Below are 17941 nucleotides of genomic sequence, written 5' to 3' on the forward strand. Positions count from 1 at the left end.
CACATCTTTTATTCTGATACAGTGTCAGAGTGTTATACAACATTTTAAAAGTGTAGGAATAACAGCTGCTGGACGCTGAACTGAAACTTGAATTATTCCAGTGAATTGACCTGAGCAAAGCCCCTTACAGTTCAGAACACAAGATCTTTTAGGACAGGGATTCCCAAGCTCTGTGCCAAGCACCCCACTGGGGTCAGAGTCACAGAGATATACAGCACGGAAACAGACCCTTCGGTCCAACTCATCCATGCCAAGCAGATCCCAATGTGGATTCCCAAGCACCAATGGCTGCTATGAAGCTCAGACAGATTTCTGACAGCTTTACATCCTTGTATATAGCTATTTTATTACTAGATATGGCTAATGGACTGCTGTCCAAAGCCCAGCTGCTGCTATTGCTACTTCTGTAAAAACCCCATGGATAGGGAGAACTGGTACTTTTTTTGGGAAAAATCATGCCTTTTCATCAATGGAGATAGTGGAAATGTCACTTAAGTAGTAAATCAATGGCCATAATGTGCTGGGAGAGAAAGACTCAAATCCTACCACCATTACTCACAGAATCTAAATGTAATTAACAAATCTGCAATATCATCGATCGGTTTTATGGTAATCTAGTTCACTAATTACACAGAACACCATGCAGTACAGCACAGGTCACCCTCATCTGTATGGGAATGCCAATGATGATGACGACAGCACTGGTATTGGCCCTTCAGCCTACCACGTCTGTGCTGACCATGATGCCAATCTAATCTAATGCCACCTCTCTACACATGGCCCATATCCATTCTCTGCCTGTTCATGTGTCTGTCTAACCGCCTCTTAAACATTGTTATCATATCTGCTTCTACCACCTCCCATGATAGCACGTTCCAGACACCCACCACCCTTTGTGTAAAAAAGATTTTCCTTTCACATCTTTAAACTTCTCCCCTCTCACCCTATACTTGTGTTCCCTTATATTTGACTTTTTGATCCCAGGACGATGAGTACCAATGCCTCTCATAGTTTTATAAATTTTTAACAAGTCAGCCTCCATTGCTCTAGCAAAAACAATCCAAGTTGTCCAAATTCTCCTTGTAGCTAATACACTCCAATCCAGGCAACATCTCGATGAACCTCTTTTGCATCTTCTCCAAAGCCTCCATGTCCTTCCTATATCCTGGGGACCAGAACTGCACACAATATTCCAAATGTGGCCTAAATGAAGTCTTATACATCTGTGACACTACTTGCCAACTTTTATACTCAACACCCCAACCCATGAAGGTAAACATGTTGAATGTTTTCTTTACCACGTATTCACTTGAGTTGCCACTTTCAGGGAGCTATGGACTTGGATTCCAAGATCCCAGTGTATATCAATGATCATAAGGGTTCTACCATTAACTCTACACTTTCCTCTTGCATGTGAGCTCCCGAAATGCATCACTTCACACACGTCCAGATTAAACTCCATCTGCCACTTCTTCATCCAACTTTATAACTACAGAGGAACCTCGATTATCCAAAGGACACACGCGGGGAGTACTTTGTTTGGGTATTTGAATGCCAGATAACAGAGTCAGCCAAGTATCGGGACCTTGCGATCTTGTTTGGATAATGCAAAATTCAGTTAAATGAATGCTGGATAATCGAAGTCCCTCTGTGTGTCCTGCTGTATTCTTTGATAACCGTCTCCACTGTCCACAAACTGCTTCATCAAGCCACTTACATTTTCATCTGGGTTAGTTATATTTTACTGGCAGACGTTCTCGCACTGACCCTTGCAGAACACCACTGGTCACAGTCCTCCAGTCAGAAAAATACCTCTCCCCATCTACCTGCTGTCTCCTATGACCAAGCCAATTTTGTATCCAATTTGCCAACTTATTATGGAGTCTATGCAATTTGAATCATCTAGACCAGCCTAACAGGAGGGAACCTTGTCAAATGCTTTAGTAAAAGTCATGGAGATAACATACACTCCCTACCTTCATCATTCATCTCATCATTTTCTCAAGAAGTTCAATCAAGTTTGAGAGGTAAGACCTCCTCTACATGAGCCCATACTGACTATCTGTAATAAATCCTTTGAGTAAATCCTGTCCCTAAGAATCTTTCCCTATTACTGATGCAAGACTCACGAGCTTAACATTTCCTGGGTTATCCCAGTGGCCTTCTTTCACGAAGGAATAACATTGGCTATTCTCCAGTCTTCTGGGGCCTCACCTGTGGCTAAAGACGACACAAAGACCTCTGTCAAGGCTGCAGCAATCTCCCCCTTTACCACCTTCAGTATCCGGGGATAGATCCCATCAGGGGGCCTGCGGACTTATCTAGCTTAATATTTTTCAAGACATTCAATACCACCACCTTTTCAATATCAACGTGTCCCTGAATATCAACGTAGCCCTCCCTAATCTTACCACTATCCAAGTCCTTTTCCACGGTGAATACCAATGTGAAACTCTCAGTATGGACTTCACCCACATCTCTGGCTCCACACGAATTCTCTGTTATATCCTTGTGTGGACCTATTACTTCCCCTGTTATCCTCTTGCTCTTGAGGTGTATAAAATGCCTCGGGATTCTCCTTAATCCTATTTACCAAGAACATTTTGTGGCCCCTTCTCACCCTCCTAATATCTTGTGTAAGTTCTTTTCTGCTTTATATTTCTTAAGAACCCAGTTTGATTTCAGTTTCCTAACTCTTACAGTTACTTCCTTTTCAACCAAACTTTCAATATCCCTCGTTATCCAAGGTTCCCAAATCTTACCATCCTTATTTTTCATTTTCACAGGAACATGCTGGACCTGAACTCTGATCAACTGATCTTAAAAAAAATCCCACACAGGATTTAATCTCAAACAGCTGCCCCAATCTAATTTCTCCAGTTTCTGCCCAATACTGTTGTAATCAGCCTCCTCCTAAGCTAGCACTTTCACCAGAGTCTTGTCTTTATCAGTCGAGAATTATGATCACTATTCCCAAAATGCTCCCCCAACTGAAGCATCAATCACCTGGCCAGGCTCATTCCACAATACCAGATCCAACCAAGAAAAGAACGAAGAAAATTTACAGCCCAGGAACAGGTCCTTCAGCCCTCCAAGCCTGAGCCGATCCAAATCTACTGTCTAAACGTGTCGCCCAATTCCTAAGCATCTGTATCCCTGTGCTCCCCACCTACTCATGGCATGGCCCCTTTCCTAGTTAGACTATGTCTTGTTTCAAGAAACCCTCCTGGTTGCATCCATCAAATTCTGCCCTATCCAAGACCCTGGCACCAAGGGAGCCCCAGTCAATACTGAGTAAGTAAAAATCTCCCACGTTGATTTTTTATATCTTTCCCTCATCAAGTGGCTCTCTAAACTTTTTATTAAAATTATTCTGTGAATTTTGCTACATATGAGAGACAGTACATACTTTTCACTATTTTGTATTGAATGCATGTGACAATATAGAATATTTATTCATTACATATCTGTTCATCTATTTTCCCACTGTCTATTGAAAGGCCTATAAGGTATAGGGAACAAAATCCACTCTCTAGCCTAAATGAGACTACAGATTCTCAATTACCCTCAAACTCCTGCTCCCTGTCAGGACAGGACAACAAACTAATCCCCTGCTCAGCTGAACCTGACCTAACAGCGGAAGTCTGCACCCCCTGCCCACTTAATTCTTGCATGCCCTCAAATTTTCACTCCAGTGTCTCACTGGAGAAAAATTTGGGAAGCACCACTTCAGGGCCAAACAGGTAAAATTAAGATTCCAACAGTTCGTTTCTTACTCAGAGAGCAGTGTTATTCTGCCCACACCAATGAATCTCCATGCAGAGGTACGTTACAACACGGGTGGTGAAAATGATCTGCTCACTATATACCTTGCTCATTTCTAGAGTACAGCATCTTTGGAAACCATCACTGTACTGAATAATTTGTCCAGTTAGGTCCTGTCACTTCCCCTGCATAAGCTAATAATTCCCACGGTGGAACGCTTGTAATGCAGTGGTAATGTCCCTGCCTCTGAACCAGGAGGCCTGGGTTGATATCCCACCTGTTCCAGAGGCATGTCATAACATCTCTGAACAGGTCAATTAGAAAATATCTAGGATAGTTCGAGCAAAAAGAGGCAAGTCATTCTAAACCTTCTGACCCATGCTCATGTTGGTAAGAAGTTTACTGCAGTAAACAGGGCTAGTGGGACAGAGCCAGGGGCAGGGTTTAGGTCCACAAAAAGCCTAAACCTCAAGCTTGGGTGCCCTGCTCTTTCAAGCCAAAGTCCTGTATATCACTCAGACTTATCAGACTGTCCCTCAGACATACAGAGCCATGCTCATTTGCGACATTGGACTCTCAGACTACCTCTCAATGATCCAGGGGGCTATTAAAATTCAGGTTTAGCGTCAGTTCCCTGCTTTCTGATTGATTTCTGCTCCTGCATGACTTGTCTCCAACAACAGCAACGTGCTCTCTGCTGCACAAGCCCTGGCTGCTCTCAGAATTAAACTAAATACCAGATGGTGAAAACACGAAAACTCCCCTCTTTTGGACGTTCCAATCTTTCACCCTAGAAGCACAAGCAGCGTCTTTGGGAATGGTAAAGGAATGATTTTGAAAATTACCGACCGGGAAGAGCTGGTATGACCTGTGCCAGAGCTTTGCAGCGAGTTGGAAGTCCGGTGCCTGCTCAATGGGGTCTTGGCTGTGGCCACTCCCGCCTGTGCAGCTGATCCACCCTCGTCTTCACTGCCCCCGAAACTCGTGATGTAAGTGATCTTCTCCTCGTGGGCCGGAGAGTTCGAACGTGACCGTGATCTCGTCCCGGAGCTGGATTCAGACTGCGATCTGAAAGATCCACAAACAGTCCTGCGTGTTACGTTTGAGATTTGGGCAGCAAAGTGCCTGAAGAACCACCCATCAAACAAAACACAACAATGGTTAAAAAGGCAGAGTAAAGTGGCTTCCCTGAATCATCAATAACTCCCAGCGCAGCCCTGTTTATTGAGTAAAGTGCCCTCTGGCCTGTCCAAATTCTAACATTAGCATCCCTGACCACACGTTTTGTGGGCAGTTTTCTGCTATGCAAGCATGACCACAAGGAAGTATGACTTATCAGACTGAAAAGACTAACTGAAGCAAGGTTTAAAAATATAATAAAACAGATCTGGTGTAGTGTAACATCATGAGACTAGTAACCCAAAGGCTCAAACACTCTGGGAAAGTGGATTAAAACTCTGCGGACTTTAAACTGAATTACTGAACAAAACAATCTGGAATTGAAAGCTAGCCTTACTGACAGTGACCTTCGATGGTGGTGAAAACGCGTCTGGTTCATTAATGTCCTCTTTGGGAAGGAAGTTTGCCGACATTATCTGTGACTACGTACGATTCCAGGCAGGCAAACTGGAGGACTCTTATCCACCTTCTGAAATGGTCAAGTAAACCACTCAGTTCAAAGGCAGTTCGGGATTGTCAACATATGCAGGCCTTGCCAGTACCACGATAGATTAAAGAAAGTTGCCCTCACACAAGTACGATTCAGAATAAAGTAAACCGGAACCAGGAAGATAATAAGAGCATATCCATACAGGCAGCTGTATTACTGCTTAATGTCATACTTGCAACACGCGCAATGTTTTGCCACCAACAGTTTACAAGATAATCATGCTGTGCGCATTCCTGTACAAACTGGAAGTATTGTAACTGAATCATTTGAGCCATTAAGATTGTACAACAAACTTTTGGAAGGTTTTGGAAGGTAAACCACTGAAAGACTTAGCTTGTTTGTTATGATAACTTGCTATCGCCTGTTCCTCGGGCGGTGAAGTCAACTTGGAGAGATGGGAGACAGCCACCAAGAATACTATAGTCTATTTGATGGGGCCAGCTGGAACAAATGGGCACAATCTGAAAAGATTGGTACAATCAATGACTCTTAAAATAAAAGGTAGCTCGTTCAGAAAAATCAAGAGATATTTTTTCCCTTGAGAAAAGGGGAGTGGGAATCTGGAACACTCTTCCTCAAAAGATCTGCAGGTCAATCCAGATTTCTGAGGTTGATAGGTGGTTGTTCAAAAAGGTGACACAGAGACAAATGAAGCAAAGGATGGTGTATGAATCTAAGAGAATAATGGAACAGGCTCAAGGGTTTGGATGGTTTGCTCCTGTTTTTACCCCTCACAGATTGGGATGTACCAATTTCATTTGTTAGTAGCACTGGTTTTGTGTTACAGTTCAGAGTCTGAGTTGCTGTGACAACATGCACTTTTTAAATGTGCCTGCAGTCTGTAGTTTGGCCAGTGGTGGCTTCTCAAAGTGACAGTTGTGATCCCTAGTGGAATTGCAAACGGAAATCTGAGAGTTGGGAGCTTTCGGGCAACAATGGCTGCCATGGAGACCTGACAGACCTGCAAGGTCACCTTAAATCCTCACAGATTAACATTAGTACTAATTAAAAGGCGGCTAGAACATAACAGCTGCTAAGACTGGATATGGTTCTTGTCAGCATTTGGAATATTGAGAGAAATTTTGGGCCCAGTATCTAAGGAATGATGTGCTAGGGTTAGAAGGGGTCCAGAGGAGGTTTACAAGAATGATCCTGGGGATAAAGGGCTTGTCATATGAGGAGTGGTTGAGGATCTGAGTCTGTACGCGATGGGAGTTCAGAAGGATGAGGGAGGATCTGACTGAAACGTACAGAATGCTGAGAGGCCTGGATACGGTGGACGTGTAGATTTTCCAAGAGGCGAGACTAGGACGCGAGGACACAGCCTCAAAGTGAAATGATGACCCTTCAGAACAGAGATGAGGAGAAATTTCTTCACCACAGGGTGCTGAATCTGTGGAACTCATTACTGCAGAAGGCTGTGGAGGACAAATCATTGACTATCTTTAAGATCATCAGAAATAGGCTCTTGACTGGTAAAGGAATCAAAGGTTGTGGGTAGGAAGGAGGAGAATGGGGTTGAGAAACATATCAGCCATGATCGAAGGGTGGAACTGATGCAATGTGCTGAATGACCTAATTCTGTTCTAATATTTTATGGTTTTACTTTTTTTTTATTGGTGGCTTAAATAGCACAATATTTGAAACCTTCCTATCAAAATAGTCCAGTGAAAAGGGAGTTGCTTTTTAATTAAAAAGCTGATTGTTTAAATGGGCCGCCCCCTTTCTTGGCTCTGCCTCCCCCCCCCACCTCTGCCTCCAAACCTTTCCTAATCATGTATCTGTCCAATGTCTGTTAAATGTTGTAATTCTAACAGCATCTGCTACTTTCTCTGACAGCTCATTCCATTTCTGCACCACCCTCTGTGAGAATGAGTTGCCCCTTAGGTCCCTTTTAAATCTTTCCCCTCTGACGTTAAACCGATGCCCTTATTTTGGACTCCCCTACACTGGGACAAAATGCCTCGGCTAATTATTCCATCCATGTCCCTCAAGCATTTTATAAATCTCTATAAGGTCACCCCTCAGTCTCCGAAGCTCCAGGGAAAATAGCCCCAGCCTCTCCATATTACTCAAACCCTCCAGTCCAGGCAACACCCTTGTAAATATTTTCTGTGCTATTTCTAGTTTAACAACATCCTTCCTATCGCGAAACGACCAGACTGTATGCATATTCCAAAAGTGGCCTCACCAATATCTTGTACTGCCGCAACACGAACCCTGCTCTCCACCCACCCTATACTCTCTGTTCTGTTTGCTCCCAACCCAATCTCTTGGCTCAAGCTCCAGAACCCGGACATCTTCCAACCTTCAGAATGTGGTCACTGGGGAAAACATGTTTGGGGAGCACCGTGGTAGAGGCATTAATGCTTTTTTCACCACATGAATTTCCAGGAATCTCAACCGCTCTTACTGCCTACCTTTAGTGTGTGTTGGAAGGGTGTGGAGATTGATACTCAACCTGTTCAGGTGAGTTACAAACTCATCTTTGTTGGTTATCAGGCCCCAGGAGTGGAACCTGGAGCTTCTGACTGTGAATATATATATATAAAAGATAATAAGTTTGTAGATTGAGCCTAAAGTCCGTCATGACTCAGAAAGAAAGAGTACGACTCACTGTGCCACAAGACCCTCCATATCTAATAGCACTCACTCATTTAAGAGTTTGCTTTGACAGTTCTGCTTCCCAAACCAGTTAATAGTCCAGATACCAACATTCCACTCCTCCTCTGCCACCCCACCCTAAAACAATATGGCAACAGCGTGGGACTACCATGCTGGAGCACGTCTGCTCTGTCCACATTTTTTTTTATTTATCATTTATTTTATACCAAATACTTAAATAGCTTAGGGTGTAGGTTTGCTCGCTGAGCCATAGCTTTGATATCCAGATGTTTCATTCCCTAGCTAGGTAACATCATCACTGGCAACCTCCAAGTGAAGCGAAGCTGTTGTCTCCTGCTTTCTATTTATATCTTTCTCCTGGATGGGGTTCCTGGGGTTTGTGGTGATGTCATTTCCTGTTCGTTTTCTGAGGGGCTGATAGATGGCATCTAGATCTATGTGTTTGTTTATGGCGTTGTGGTTGGAATGCCAGGCCTCTAGGAATTCTCTGGCATGTACAGTCCCAGGATAGATGTGGTATCCCAGTCGAATTGGGGTTTACTTTTCATCCTTGTGTAGGGATACGAGGGAGAGAGGGTCGTGTCTTTTTGTGTCTAACAGTGCGCAGATTCCTCAAGAACAAACCACAACAAACAGACCAAACACAGCCAGAAACCCTAACCACCTTACCATACATCAAAGATGTTTCAGAAATGACAGCCAGACTACTAAGACCCCTTGGAATCCTAGTAGCACACAAACCCACTAACACACTCAAACAAAAACTAACAAACTTAAAAGACCCAGTACAACACATGGACAAAACCAAGGTCATTTACAAAATTCCATGCAAGGACTGCCACAAACACTACGTAGGACAAACAAGAAGAAAGTTAGCCACCAGGATACATGAACACCAGCTAGCCACAAAAAGACACGACCCTCTCTCCCTCGTATCCCTACACACGGATGAAAAAAAAAACACCATTTCGACTGGAACATCACATCTATCCTGGGACAGACTAAGCATAGACATGCCAGAGAATTCCTAGAGGCCTGGCACTCCAACGACAACGCCATAAACAAACACATAGAGCTAGATACCATCTATCAACCCTTCAAAAAATGAACAGGAAATGACATCACCACAAACCTCAGGAACCCCATCCAGGAGAAAGATGTTACCTGGCCAGGTAACGAAACATCTGGATATTAAACCTACAGCTCAGTGAGCAAACCTACACTCTAAACCTCAACCTGAGCTACAAACCTTCACAAACCTTGCACTTAAATAGTGTAGGAGAAAGTGAGGTCTGCAGACGCTGGAGATCAGAGCTAAAAATGTGTTGCTGGAAAAGCGCAGCAGGTCAGGCAGCATCCAAGGAGCAGGAGAATCGACATTTCAGGAAGAAGGGCTCATGCCCGAAACATCGATTCTCCTGCTCCTTGGATGCTGCCTGATCTGCTGCGCTTTTCCAGCAACACATTTTCAGCACTTAAATAGCTGTACCGAGGTATCTTGTGCCTAAGATGATGCCATAAGTGGCAACACTGCAAACGTTTCAACTCATTCATTCAATTCAAAACACTACTCACCTCAGTGACAGCAGGGAGGGTACTCAAACTGGCTTTCACTCATAATTATAATAGCAGGAGTAATAAATCCCATCACCCAGTCCGGAACACCAGTTAGTAAATGTCTGCTAGAATCTCAGATGGAGGACAGGGTAGAAGTACAACCCTGAAGCCTCCTCTCGCTGCCTGCTAAAACATTTGTCCAGTCTCACAGCTGAGACGCCAGAAGCTCCGGAGCTTGTGGAACTGGACAAGCAGGAGGGAAGTAAATAGATGCAAAAAAGTAGGAAGAAGAGGATTTCAAAAATATTTTTCCCCCGAAACTACATGGTCTCTTTCCCCAAAAACATTTCTGCAAATTATTTACAAATCAAATTGTGTTATTCCCTCAGGAGTTGATTGATCTACTAGTTAGCATTCTCTTCTCTGTACTTCAGTTGGATTAGTTATAAATTTACCTTTTGTACGGATCATATGTTGGGCTGTCTCTCCTTGCATAACTGAAAAGGAAAGTAAACAATGTCAAACATCAATTCTTACTTGCATCTGCTCACGCTGCCTTGTCCCTTAAGTGATGCTTGCTGCCAGTGAGATGAGTTTGCCTGACATAGCAACAATACATTTCATTGAATGACGAGACAGTTTCAATCCTTTACTCCTCCAGTGCCTTAATCACTCCCCTCCACTGTGGGCCAATGGTTGCTACCCTTTGACTGTGGAGTATCCCTCAGCTTTTGCTGCTCAGTCAACAAACCTCATGCCTCTGAATGCAGCTTGTGGGTTCATGTCCCACACACCAGAGACTTGAGCACAAAACCCAGGCCGACACTCCCAGTACTGAGGGAACATGGTACAGCAGGGAGGCGTCATCTTTCAGTGGAGATGTCAAACCCAGTGTCTCATCTGTTCTCTCAGGTGGATGCAGAAGATTCTGTTGTCATGTCTTTAGAACAACAACTGAGCTTTCCCCTGGATAATTGTTACCTCTCACTTATTTCTCAGATTGCTATCACCATGCTGGTTGTGGAAACTTACTGTGCAAAAAATTTATATAATAATGGTGACATAATTTGAAAAGCACTCCATCAGCTGCAAAGTGCATTGGGATAGCTGTGGTCGTGAAAGATTTAGTGCAGAGCTCACCCACACAGCATCACAGCCTCCAATTTAAATTTTGGGACATGCTGATCTCAGTTGGGATGGCAAACTGCCCTCAGTCACCCTCAGTGGAGCACAGACATGCTGATGTTAGGCAAGTACTGTTGTCTTTAGTTGTGATGCTCTCTGCAGTTGAATACTCTGGACACTTATTATCCCATTCACACACGAAGGATGGACACATGGGTGAGGTATCAGAAAATGACCAAGTGGAACTGAGCCCTAACCATCAATATGCCTTGGATAGAATTGAAGGGGCAAATCTAAAGGCCATTTTTAAAAACCATGGCACGTATCTTTGGCCATGTCAGTGTGACATTGACAGATAGGCCACGTAGAGGAAAAATGGTAGAACATAAAGGGGTGGGATAGAAGGGAGGAGGCTTTTCAGTGATTGGAGACATTGGGGAGAATGGTCTGTACCTGGGTGGGCTGATTTTCCTCCCCTTCAAACGCTTTTCTCTGAATTCCCTCCTTTGCCGTCGTGACCTTCGCCCCTACAAATGGAAAACATGGCAAAATAATTGTATGGCTTGCCTGTGCCAAACGCTGGCACCATCAGTAATGCGCGTGCTCCCACCATTGGCATGTGGATTTAGATTTAGATTTCTTACAGTGTGGAAACAGAGCCTTCGGCCTAACAAGAGAACAATGAAAATCCTTACCGAGTACATCGCCTTCTCCTCCTCCAAGGCCTTGGCGTGTTTAATTGCTTCCACCTCCTCTTTGTCCTTTCGTAACATCCTTCAGAGAGAAACAAGAATCCTACTGTAAGCATCGGACGACAGGCTGGTGCACTGCACCTTACACTACACTGTGCCAGGTGGTGAAGAGACAGATGTGGCGTTTCCCCCCCACCAAAAATCTCCACTGTGTATTACTGTCTGACTTTGCGGAAGGAGATAAGAAATGGAGGAACACTTCTTGTACAATGAGATATTCTCTCCACTCCCCCCGCCTCCAGCCGATCAGCCTTCAATTAATATTTGTCCCCCAAAACTAGTCTACACTAGGAAGTGGCTGTATAAACGCAGTTCCTTAACACAAGCCCAAAGTATAAACCCTATCCCTACTAATTTAGCACTCACTAGCTTGCGTCAGGAATTTTTCTGCTGAAGGGGTCTTCCGTTTAAGACAGTGATGAAGACCGACTTCTGCTCTCTGGGGTTGGATTCTGTCCCCACATTGAATATACTCAAGGATGAGTCAGACAGATTTTTATTCAACAATGAAATGGAGGGCTGTGGGTGACAGATGGGAAAAATGAATTTGAAGCCACAAGAGGCCAGAAGGTAAGTTAGCTGGATGGCTGGTTTGAGATGTAGAGGCTGGTTCAATTCCCTGCGCTGGCTGAGATCATTGTGACATCTTCTTAATCTTGCCCCTCACCTGAGGAGCAGTGAACCTCAAGTTAGAATCATGATAAGTCATCTCTTCAGATTAGATTAGATTCCCTACAGTGTGGAAACAGGCCCTTCGGCCCAACCAGTCCACACTGACCCACCGAAGAGTAACCCACCCAGACCCTATTCCCTCTGACTAAATGAGCTAACACTATGGGGCAATTTAGCATGGCCAATTCACCTGATCTGCACATCTTCGGACTGTGGGAGGAAACCGGAGCACCCGGAGGAAACCCGCACAGACACAGGGAGAATGTACAAACTCCACACAGACAGTCACCTGAGGCTGGAATCTAACTGGTGCTGTGAGGCAGCAGTGCTAACCACTGAGCCGCCCCTTTCTAACGAGGGGGCAGGCAATGGTCCTCTGGGCAGGTGACAACTTTCACTTGCACTTTTCAGCCCAGTCTTATAACCTTAACAAGTGGCAATTTAGCCCGAGGGGCCGAATGGCCTTCTCTTTCTCATGATTGTCAGGAGATGGGGATACCTCTGCCAGATGAAGGATAGACAAGTTACAACCTCACCTGACAAAGTCACCTTCAGACATCCCGTACGTGGTGGCGAGTTTGTTCAGCTCCAATGTTTGTTCAGAGTTTAATTCATCAACATCCACTTCAACATCTTAAGGGTAGGAAGTAAATATTCAGAAAACTTTACACAAGAACAATCAAGACTAGCAGAAGAAATAAACCCTTAACCATGTCCTGGCCTTCAAAGGTAAAGAGGGACAACCTGCAAGTTCAACAACAAATTGGAGGCGCTCTCCCTTCCAGACTAAAACATTTGTAAAACAAAAATAACAGCTACGCTGCAAGAAGTCTGTACAAGCTAGAATATAATCACCTCCAAAATGTTCGCACAGTCTATTGCTCCAACTATTTCTTGTGATGGATTTGTAAGATGATTTAACAGATTCTTGCAGATTTCTTTAACAGGAAAGGAAACATTTTTTTAAAAATGCGCTCATGGGACGGAGCATCAATGGCAAGGCCAGCATTTGTTATCTATCTCCAATTGCCTTTGGGAGCAGCTAAGAGTTCTCTACCCTCTGTCACAGATTATATTTAAAACACAGAGTATAATTAGTGAGAAATCCAGCTCATTTCTCATCCCCTACTTGTTTCTTGCTCGATTCCTTCACAGGATGGGAGTGTGTTGCTGGTATTTGTCAGCCTTCCCCAAATTACCTTGAACCAAGTGGCTTTCTAGGACCATTTCAGACAGCAGTGAAGACTCAGCTACATTGCTATGGTCTGGAGTCATATGATGGCCAAACCAGGTAAGGATAGCAGACCCCCTTCCCTAAAGGAAAGTTGATGATTGTTTCCTGGTCACCATTATTTTTCTCAACTTTTAATATCTTTGTTGGTGGGATATGAACCCATATCCCCAAAGCATTAGCCTAGGTCTCTGGATAACTAGTCCAACATTACCACCACATCACCATCTCCACCTCTTCTAGTACTTCACCTCATGGCATACATTGGTACTCTGAATTTACCAGATGGTTTTAATTTCATTATGTTACTGGTTAGGTAGCTAGAGACATTTATGATGGAGTGAAGAATTTATTGTCACCATGCAAATTAAATTAAACATGTCAGCTTGATTCAGTTAACCAGAACCATAAAGTGACAGGTTAGAGCTTGACTCTCAAGACAGAAACATACAGCACGACAATTCAGTGGAGTGCTGCAGTCAGACAGGCAACTTTCAGATGAAAAGTCAAACCTGACATTAAAATGTAATACTCAAGGAGTTCTCCCTCCAACACAATGAAGATAGAATTATTGTTTGTTCACCTCATCTATCAGTGGACTTTATGCACTTGCATACATTTCAAAAATGACTAATTTTTGAAGTATGTTCCTTCAGTCAGTCTTACCTTAAAATAATACTTTTACTTCAATTCAGCTGTATCATAATAGCAATTTATTAAACTGACTACAGCACCCTCTTACCCCTAAAATGTACTGCAGGCTGGCTCGCAACTTCAAGGATAACGATATTAAAGCTTTACTCAGGATGCAGATGCCCTGTCAGAATGGAATTCCTTTCAAGCATTTGCATCCAAAACATTAAGCATGGCTTTCTCCTGTCTGTCCTATTCTATAATTTTAGCAATTTTCTAATTTATTTCAGGTCACACAGTTTCATCAATAAATTTCCCTATAAAATCACTTTGCTTCTGAAAGCCAGGCAAGGTGCTGCCCAAATCTCAGGAAAACTCACAAGACTACTAGGGTCAGAAATTCGATCTTTAAATATTAACAGGTGAAGGCCTAGTGGTATTACTGTTAGACTGTTAATCCAGAAACACAGGTAATGTTCTGGGGACCTGAGTTCGAATCCCACCACGGCAGATGCTAGAATTTGGATTCAATAATAATCTGGAATTAAGAGTCTAATGATGACCATCAAACCATTGCTGATTATCAGGAAAACCTACATAATGTCCTTTCGGTCATCCTTACCTGGTCTGCCTCCTTACCTACTCCAAACCCACAACAATGTGGCTGACTCTTAACTTACGAAATTAAGGATAGGCAATAAATGCTGGTCCAGTCAGTGACGCGCACGTCCATGGATGAATTAAAAATAAAAGTTATTGTACCTTCCCATTTACAATATTTGACATTGTCCCCCTTCGGCAACAAAGGTTTTGGGGATAGTTTTCAAAAACTTTACAGTCGCTCACCTATGTCTGGAATTTCTTCATCCGAGTCACTCTTCTCATCTGAATCTTCCTCTTCATCTTCGTCTCTCTCCTCGATCTTTTCATCTGTGGTGACTGAGCTGTCATCGTAAGTGTAGCCAATGGAAGCTTTCTTTTCTGCCAGTCTGTTATGGAGGAAGGTGGACAGATGATTAGCTGGTCATGCGGGGTGAAGGAGGAGGTCGGCTGTCATCAAATACTTGCTGTAGTCACTAAGTAACGAAAGTCGTAGTACAGGAATGTAATTTATTACACATGGAGCTCTTTTGCACATTTCTTTCTGCAAGTTGTTATGAGGGTGTCAAAGTTGCTACCACATGGAGTAGTTGAGGTAAATAGCACTGATGCATTTAAGAATTTAAGTAGATAAAAAGAAATCAAAGGATAAGCTGATCAGGTGGTGGGAAGGGGGAGCCATGTTACAAAGATGGGAGGCTCATATGGAGCTAAAACACCAGAATGGAGCAGTGTGGCCTGTTTCTGGTGTGGCAAGATTTCCGTAACATTATTGTAGAAAACTTCTAAGAGACCTGATAAGCCAATTCTTTGATATCTTTCTTAAGATAATTCTTTGATTGGCCTATCCCTCAGCATCTAAAGAGCACTCAATAAACAGTTAAAGATTTACAGATTCCAGTTAGCCGAGGGAAATGTTTTACAGCCGTTATCAAAGTGATGGCATTCAAAGCAGGAGGCAAAAGGTGACAGAAAAGGAGACTTTGTCCCCAGTCTGTTCCACCAGGAATGACATTCCGCTATTTGAGATAAAAGCCTTGGAATTCAAATCTGGCAGGAATCACTACTGCTGTTAATGGTGTTATAGAATTCAGATGCATTGAAAATGCAAGTTACTTCATACAGTCAAACTAGTCAGTACAGTAGTGGAATGAATTCTGACACACATACCTAATTTTTTTTTTACAGCTTTCACTTCTGAATTTGCGATATTTCACAGGCACATTTTGTTTGGGTATCTGCAAACTATTCTACTGCAGGGGTATCGCAAGACTACAGGAGGGGGTTGGGGGATTGGATGCTCTTCAGAAGGTCAGTGCTTCCACACTAACAATTTATAATCTCTAACCTGCCAAACAGCCAGCAAGGATAGGAATGCCGGCAGGAAACGTTTTAGCTATTAGGAAAGAAGTGAACAGATTGGAGCTCTTTTCTGTAGAGAGGCTGATCTGAGAGCTGCTTAAGATTACGAAATGCTTTGACAGGCTGGATGCAGAGAAGCTGTTTCCATTTGAAAGCAAGATCAGAACTAGGGGCTATAAGCACAAGACAGTCGTTAATAAATCCCAGGGAATTCAGGAGAAACATCTCCACCCAAAGAGTGGGGAGAATGTGGAACTTGCCAATTGCCTCTGAGGGAAAGAAAAATAAATAAACAGGAGCAAGGAATCAAAAGATATATTTATTAGGTGAGATGCAGAGGGTTGGGATTAGGCTCATACGGGAGTATTAACACCACTACTGACCAGCTGACCGAATGGGCATTTCCTGAGCTATAAATGCACTTTCCTTCTCTGCGTTCATCACCCATCCCTTCAAGAGGGCAACAATGCCACCTGCTGTAGCCCTGATTAACATCAATTCACTCAACACAAACCTGGTCCATTTGGGCACTAAGGTATCAGAGAGTCTGGACAACAAAAGAGAGGGATAATGCATAGCTACTTCCTGTTGCATCCTTTCACCCTCCCTCCCCCTGGATCCTGCACATACTTCTTCTTCTCATCATCGTTGGGTTTCTGCATGCCCCCGTACAGCTCATCGATGTAGATCTGGTACAGACACTGCTCCTCAGCAACTGAAATACAGAAAGACACCAGTCGGCTTAAAGCTTTAAAAGAAGGAACCTCCAATTTAAGACAGATGAACAGCAATTTTATTCTCAGAGAGCTGTTCACCTTTAAAATGCTGTAAAGCTTGGTTTACTCAAAGACGAGGCAGTCAGGTTTTTGATCAAGAAGGGAAGCAAAGTGGAGTGAGGCCATTATCATATCATCTACAATTTTATTGAATGAGAAAGCATGATCGATGGGCTGAATAGCCTCTTATCTTTTGATGTATTAGATGGGTTAATGCATCAGTTCTGTCACACTTCAAACATTGAACAAGTCGGATAATTGAACAGATACAGATGAACAATGATCTAACTGGATGCTGGAACAGGCTTGAAAGACTGATTGGCCTCTCACCTAGCTCCTACATTCCTATACATGTCCCCCTCCAGGTAGCTGTTGCATATTCCCAGTATTTCTAACACATCTTTCACCAAGTGATGGCACAACAATTGTAATGGAAGAGCTGCAACCAACAATGGAAGCCAATCAAAATTCATCTGAACTTTTGGGAACTAGAAAATAAAATTAATCTCCGTGGAATTGCCTGTGGACCAACAAAGAAAACCGACAGAGCATATCATCACAAGAAACTGAACGGGTTGTATTTTTATTTAAAAAGATTAGGACAACCACCATTTTGGCCAATTTGCCAGGTGATGTATCGCAACAGCTTCACTGATAGAAATTCAGCGAGGGTTACTGGTTGGGTAATTCAAGAAACAATCTGGAAACTTACTGCCTGCAAAATCATTCTGCACCAGACCTCTGTATCGCTCGTAATTACACTTCCGTTCATCATTGTCATGTTCTGGAGAGCTAAAGAAGAAAAATTAAACCTTCATCACATGTTCAAAGAGTAAAATGTTTGACTCAAGACAAGGGTCTTCTCTTCAAACAACCACCAAATGGTTTAGTAAGAGATGTCACTTGAGTTTGCAACTTCCAAGTCAACATTAAGCTGGTGGGAAGCTCTGATGAGTTAGATTGGGGAGGTAAGTACAGGAAAGGGGTCAGCTGTTTCAGACAGACATGAAGATGAATTCTTTCATCACAGGGCTGTGGATTTCTGCAATTCTCTGCCCAAAACTTGTCATCAGGAGTGAGCTCCATCCATCTCCTTTCTTGTTTAGAGTCAGAGTTGAAAAGCATGGAAACAGATCTGTCAGTCCAATTAGTCCATGCCAACCAGATATCCTAA

General features: G+C 43.2%; 1 protein-coding gene across 3 annotated transcripts in view; it reads right to left on the bottom strand.

Annotated features, from left to right (window-relative positions):
- Nucleotides 1-17941, bottom strand: part of clasrp (CLK4-associating serine/arginine rich protein) — a 64162-nt gene that overhangs the window by 33111 nt on the left and 13110 nt on the right. For all 3 annotated transcript variants that reach the window (XR_009647378.1, XM_060855913.1, XM_060855912.1), the window contains 8 exons: nucleotides 17480-17559; nucleotides 16622-16706; nucleotides 14876-15018; nucleotides 12702-12798; nucleotides 11437-11515; nucleotides 11195-11268; nucleotides 10072-10113; nucleotides 4615-4833 (listed from right to left, as the gene is read on the bottom strand). Coding sequence is in view for 2 of the 3 variants with exons in the window: in XM_060855913.1 (XP_060711896.1) it covers nucleotides 4615-4833; nucleotides 10072-10113; nucleotides 11195-11268; nucleotides 11437-11515; nucleotides 12702-12798; nucleotides 14876-15018; nucleotides 16622-16706; nucleotides 17480-17559 (819 nt within the window). In the remaining variant the exon portion in view is untranslated. The remainder of the gene's footprint in view (nucleotides 1-4614; nucleotides 4834-10071; nucleotides 10114-11194; nucleotides 11269-11436; nucleotides 11516-12701; nucleotides 12799-14875; nucleotides 15019-16621; nucleotides 16707-17479; nucleotides 17560-17941) is intronic.

Source organism: Hemiscyllium ocellatum, chromosome 47 (assembly GCF_020745735.1).
Source record: "Hemiscyllium ocellatum isolate sHemOce1 chromosome 47, sHemOce1.pat.X.cur, whole genome shotgun sequence".
NCBI lineage: Eukaryota > Metazoa > Chordata > Chondrichthyes > Orectolobiformes > Hemiscylliidae > Hemiscyllium > Hemiscyllium ocellatum.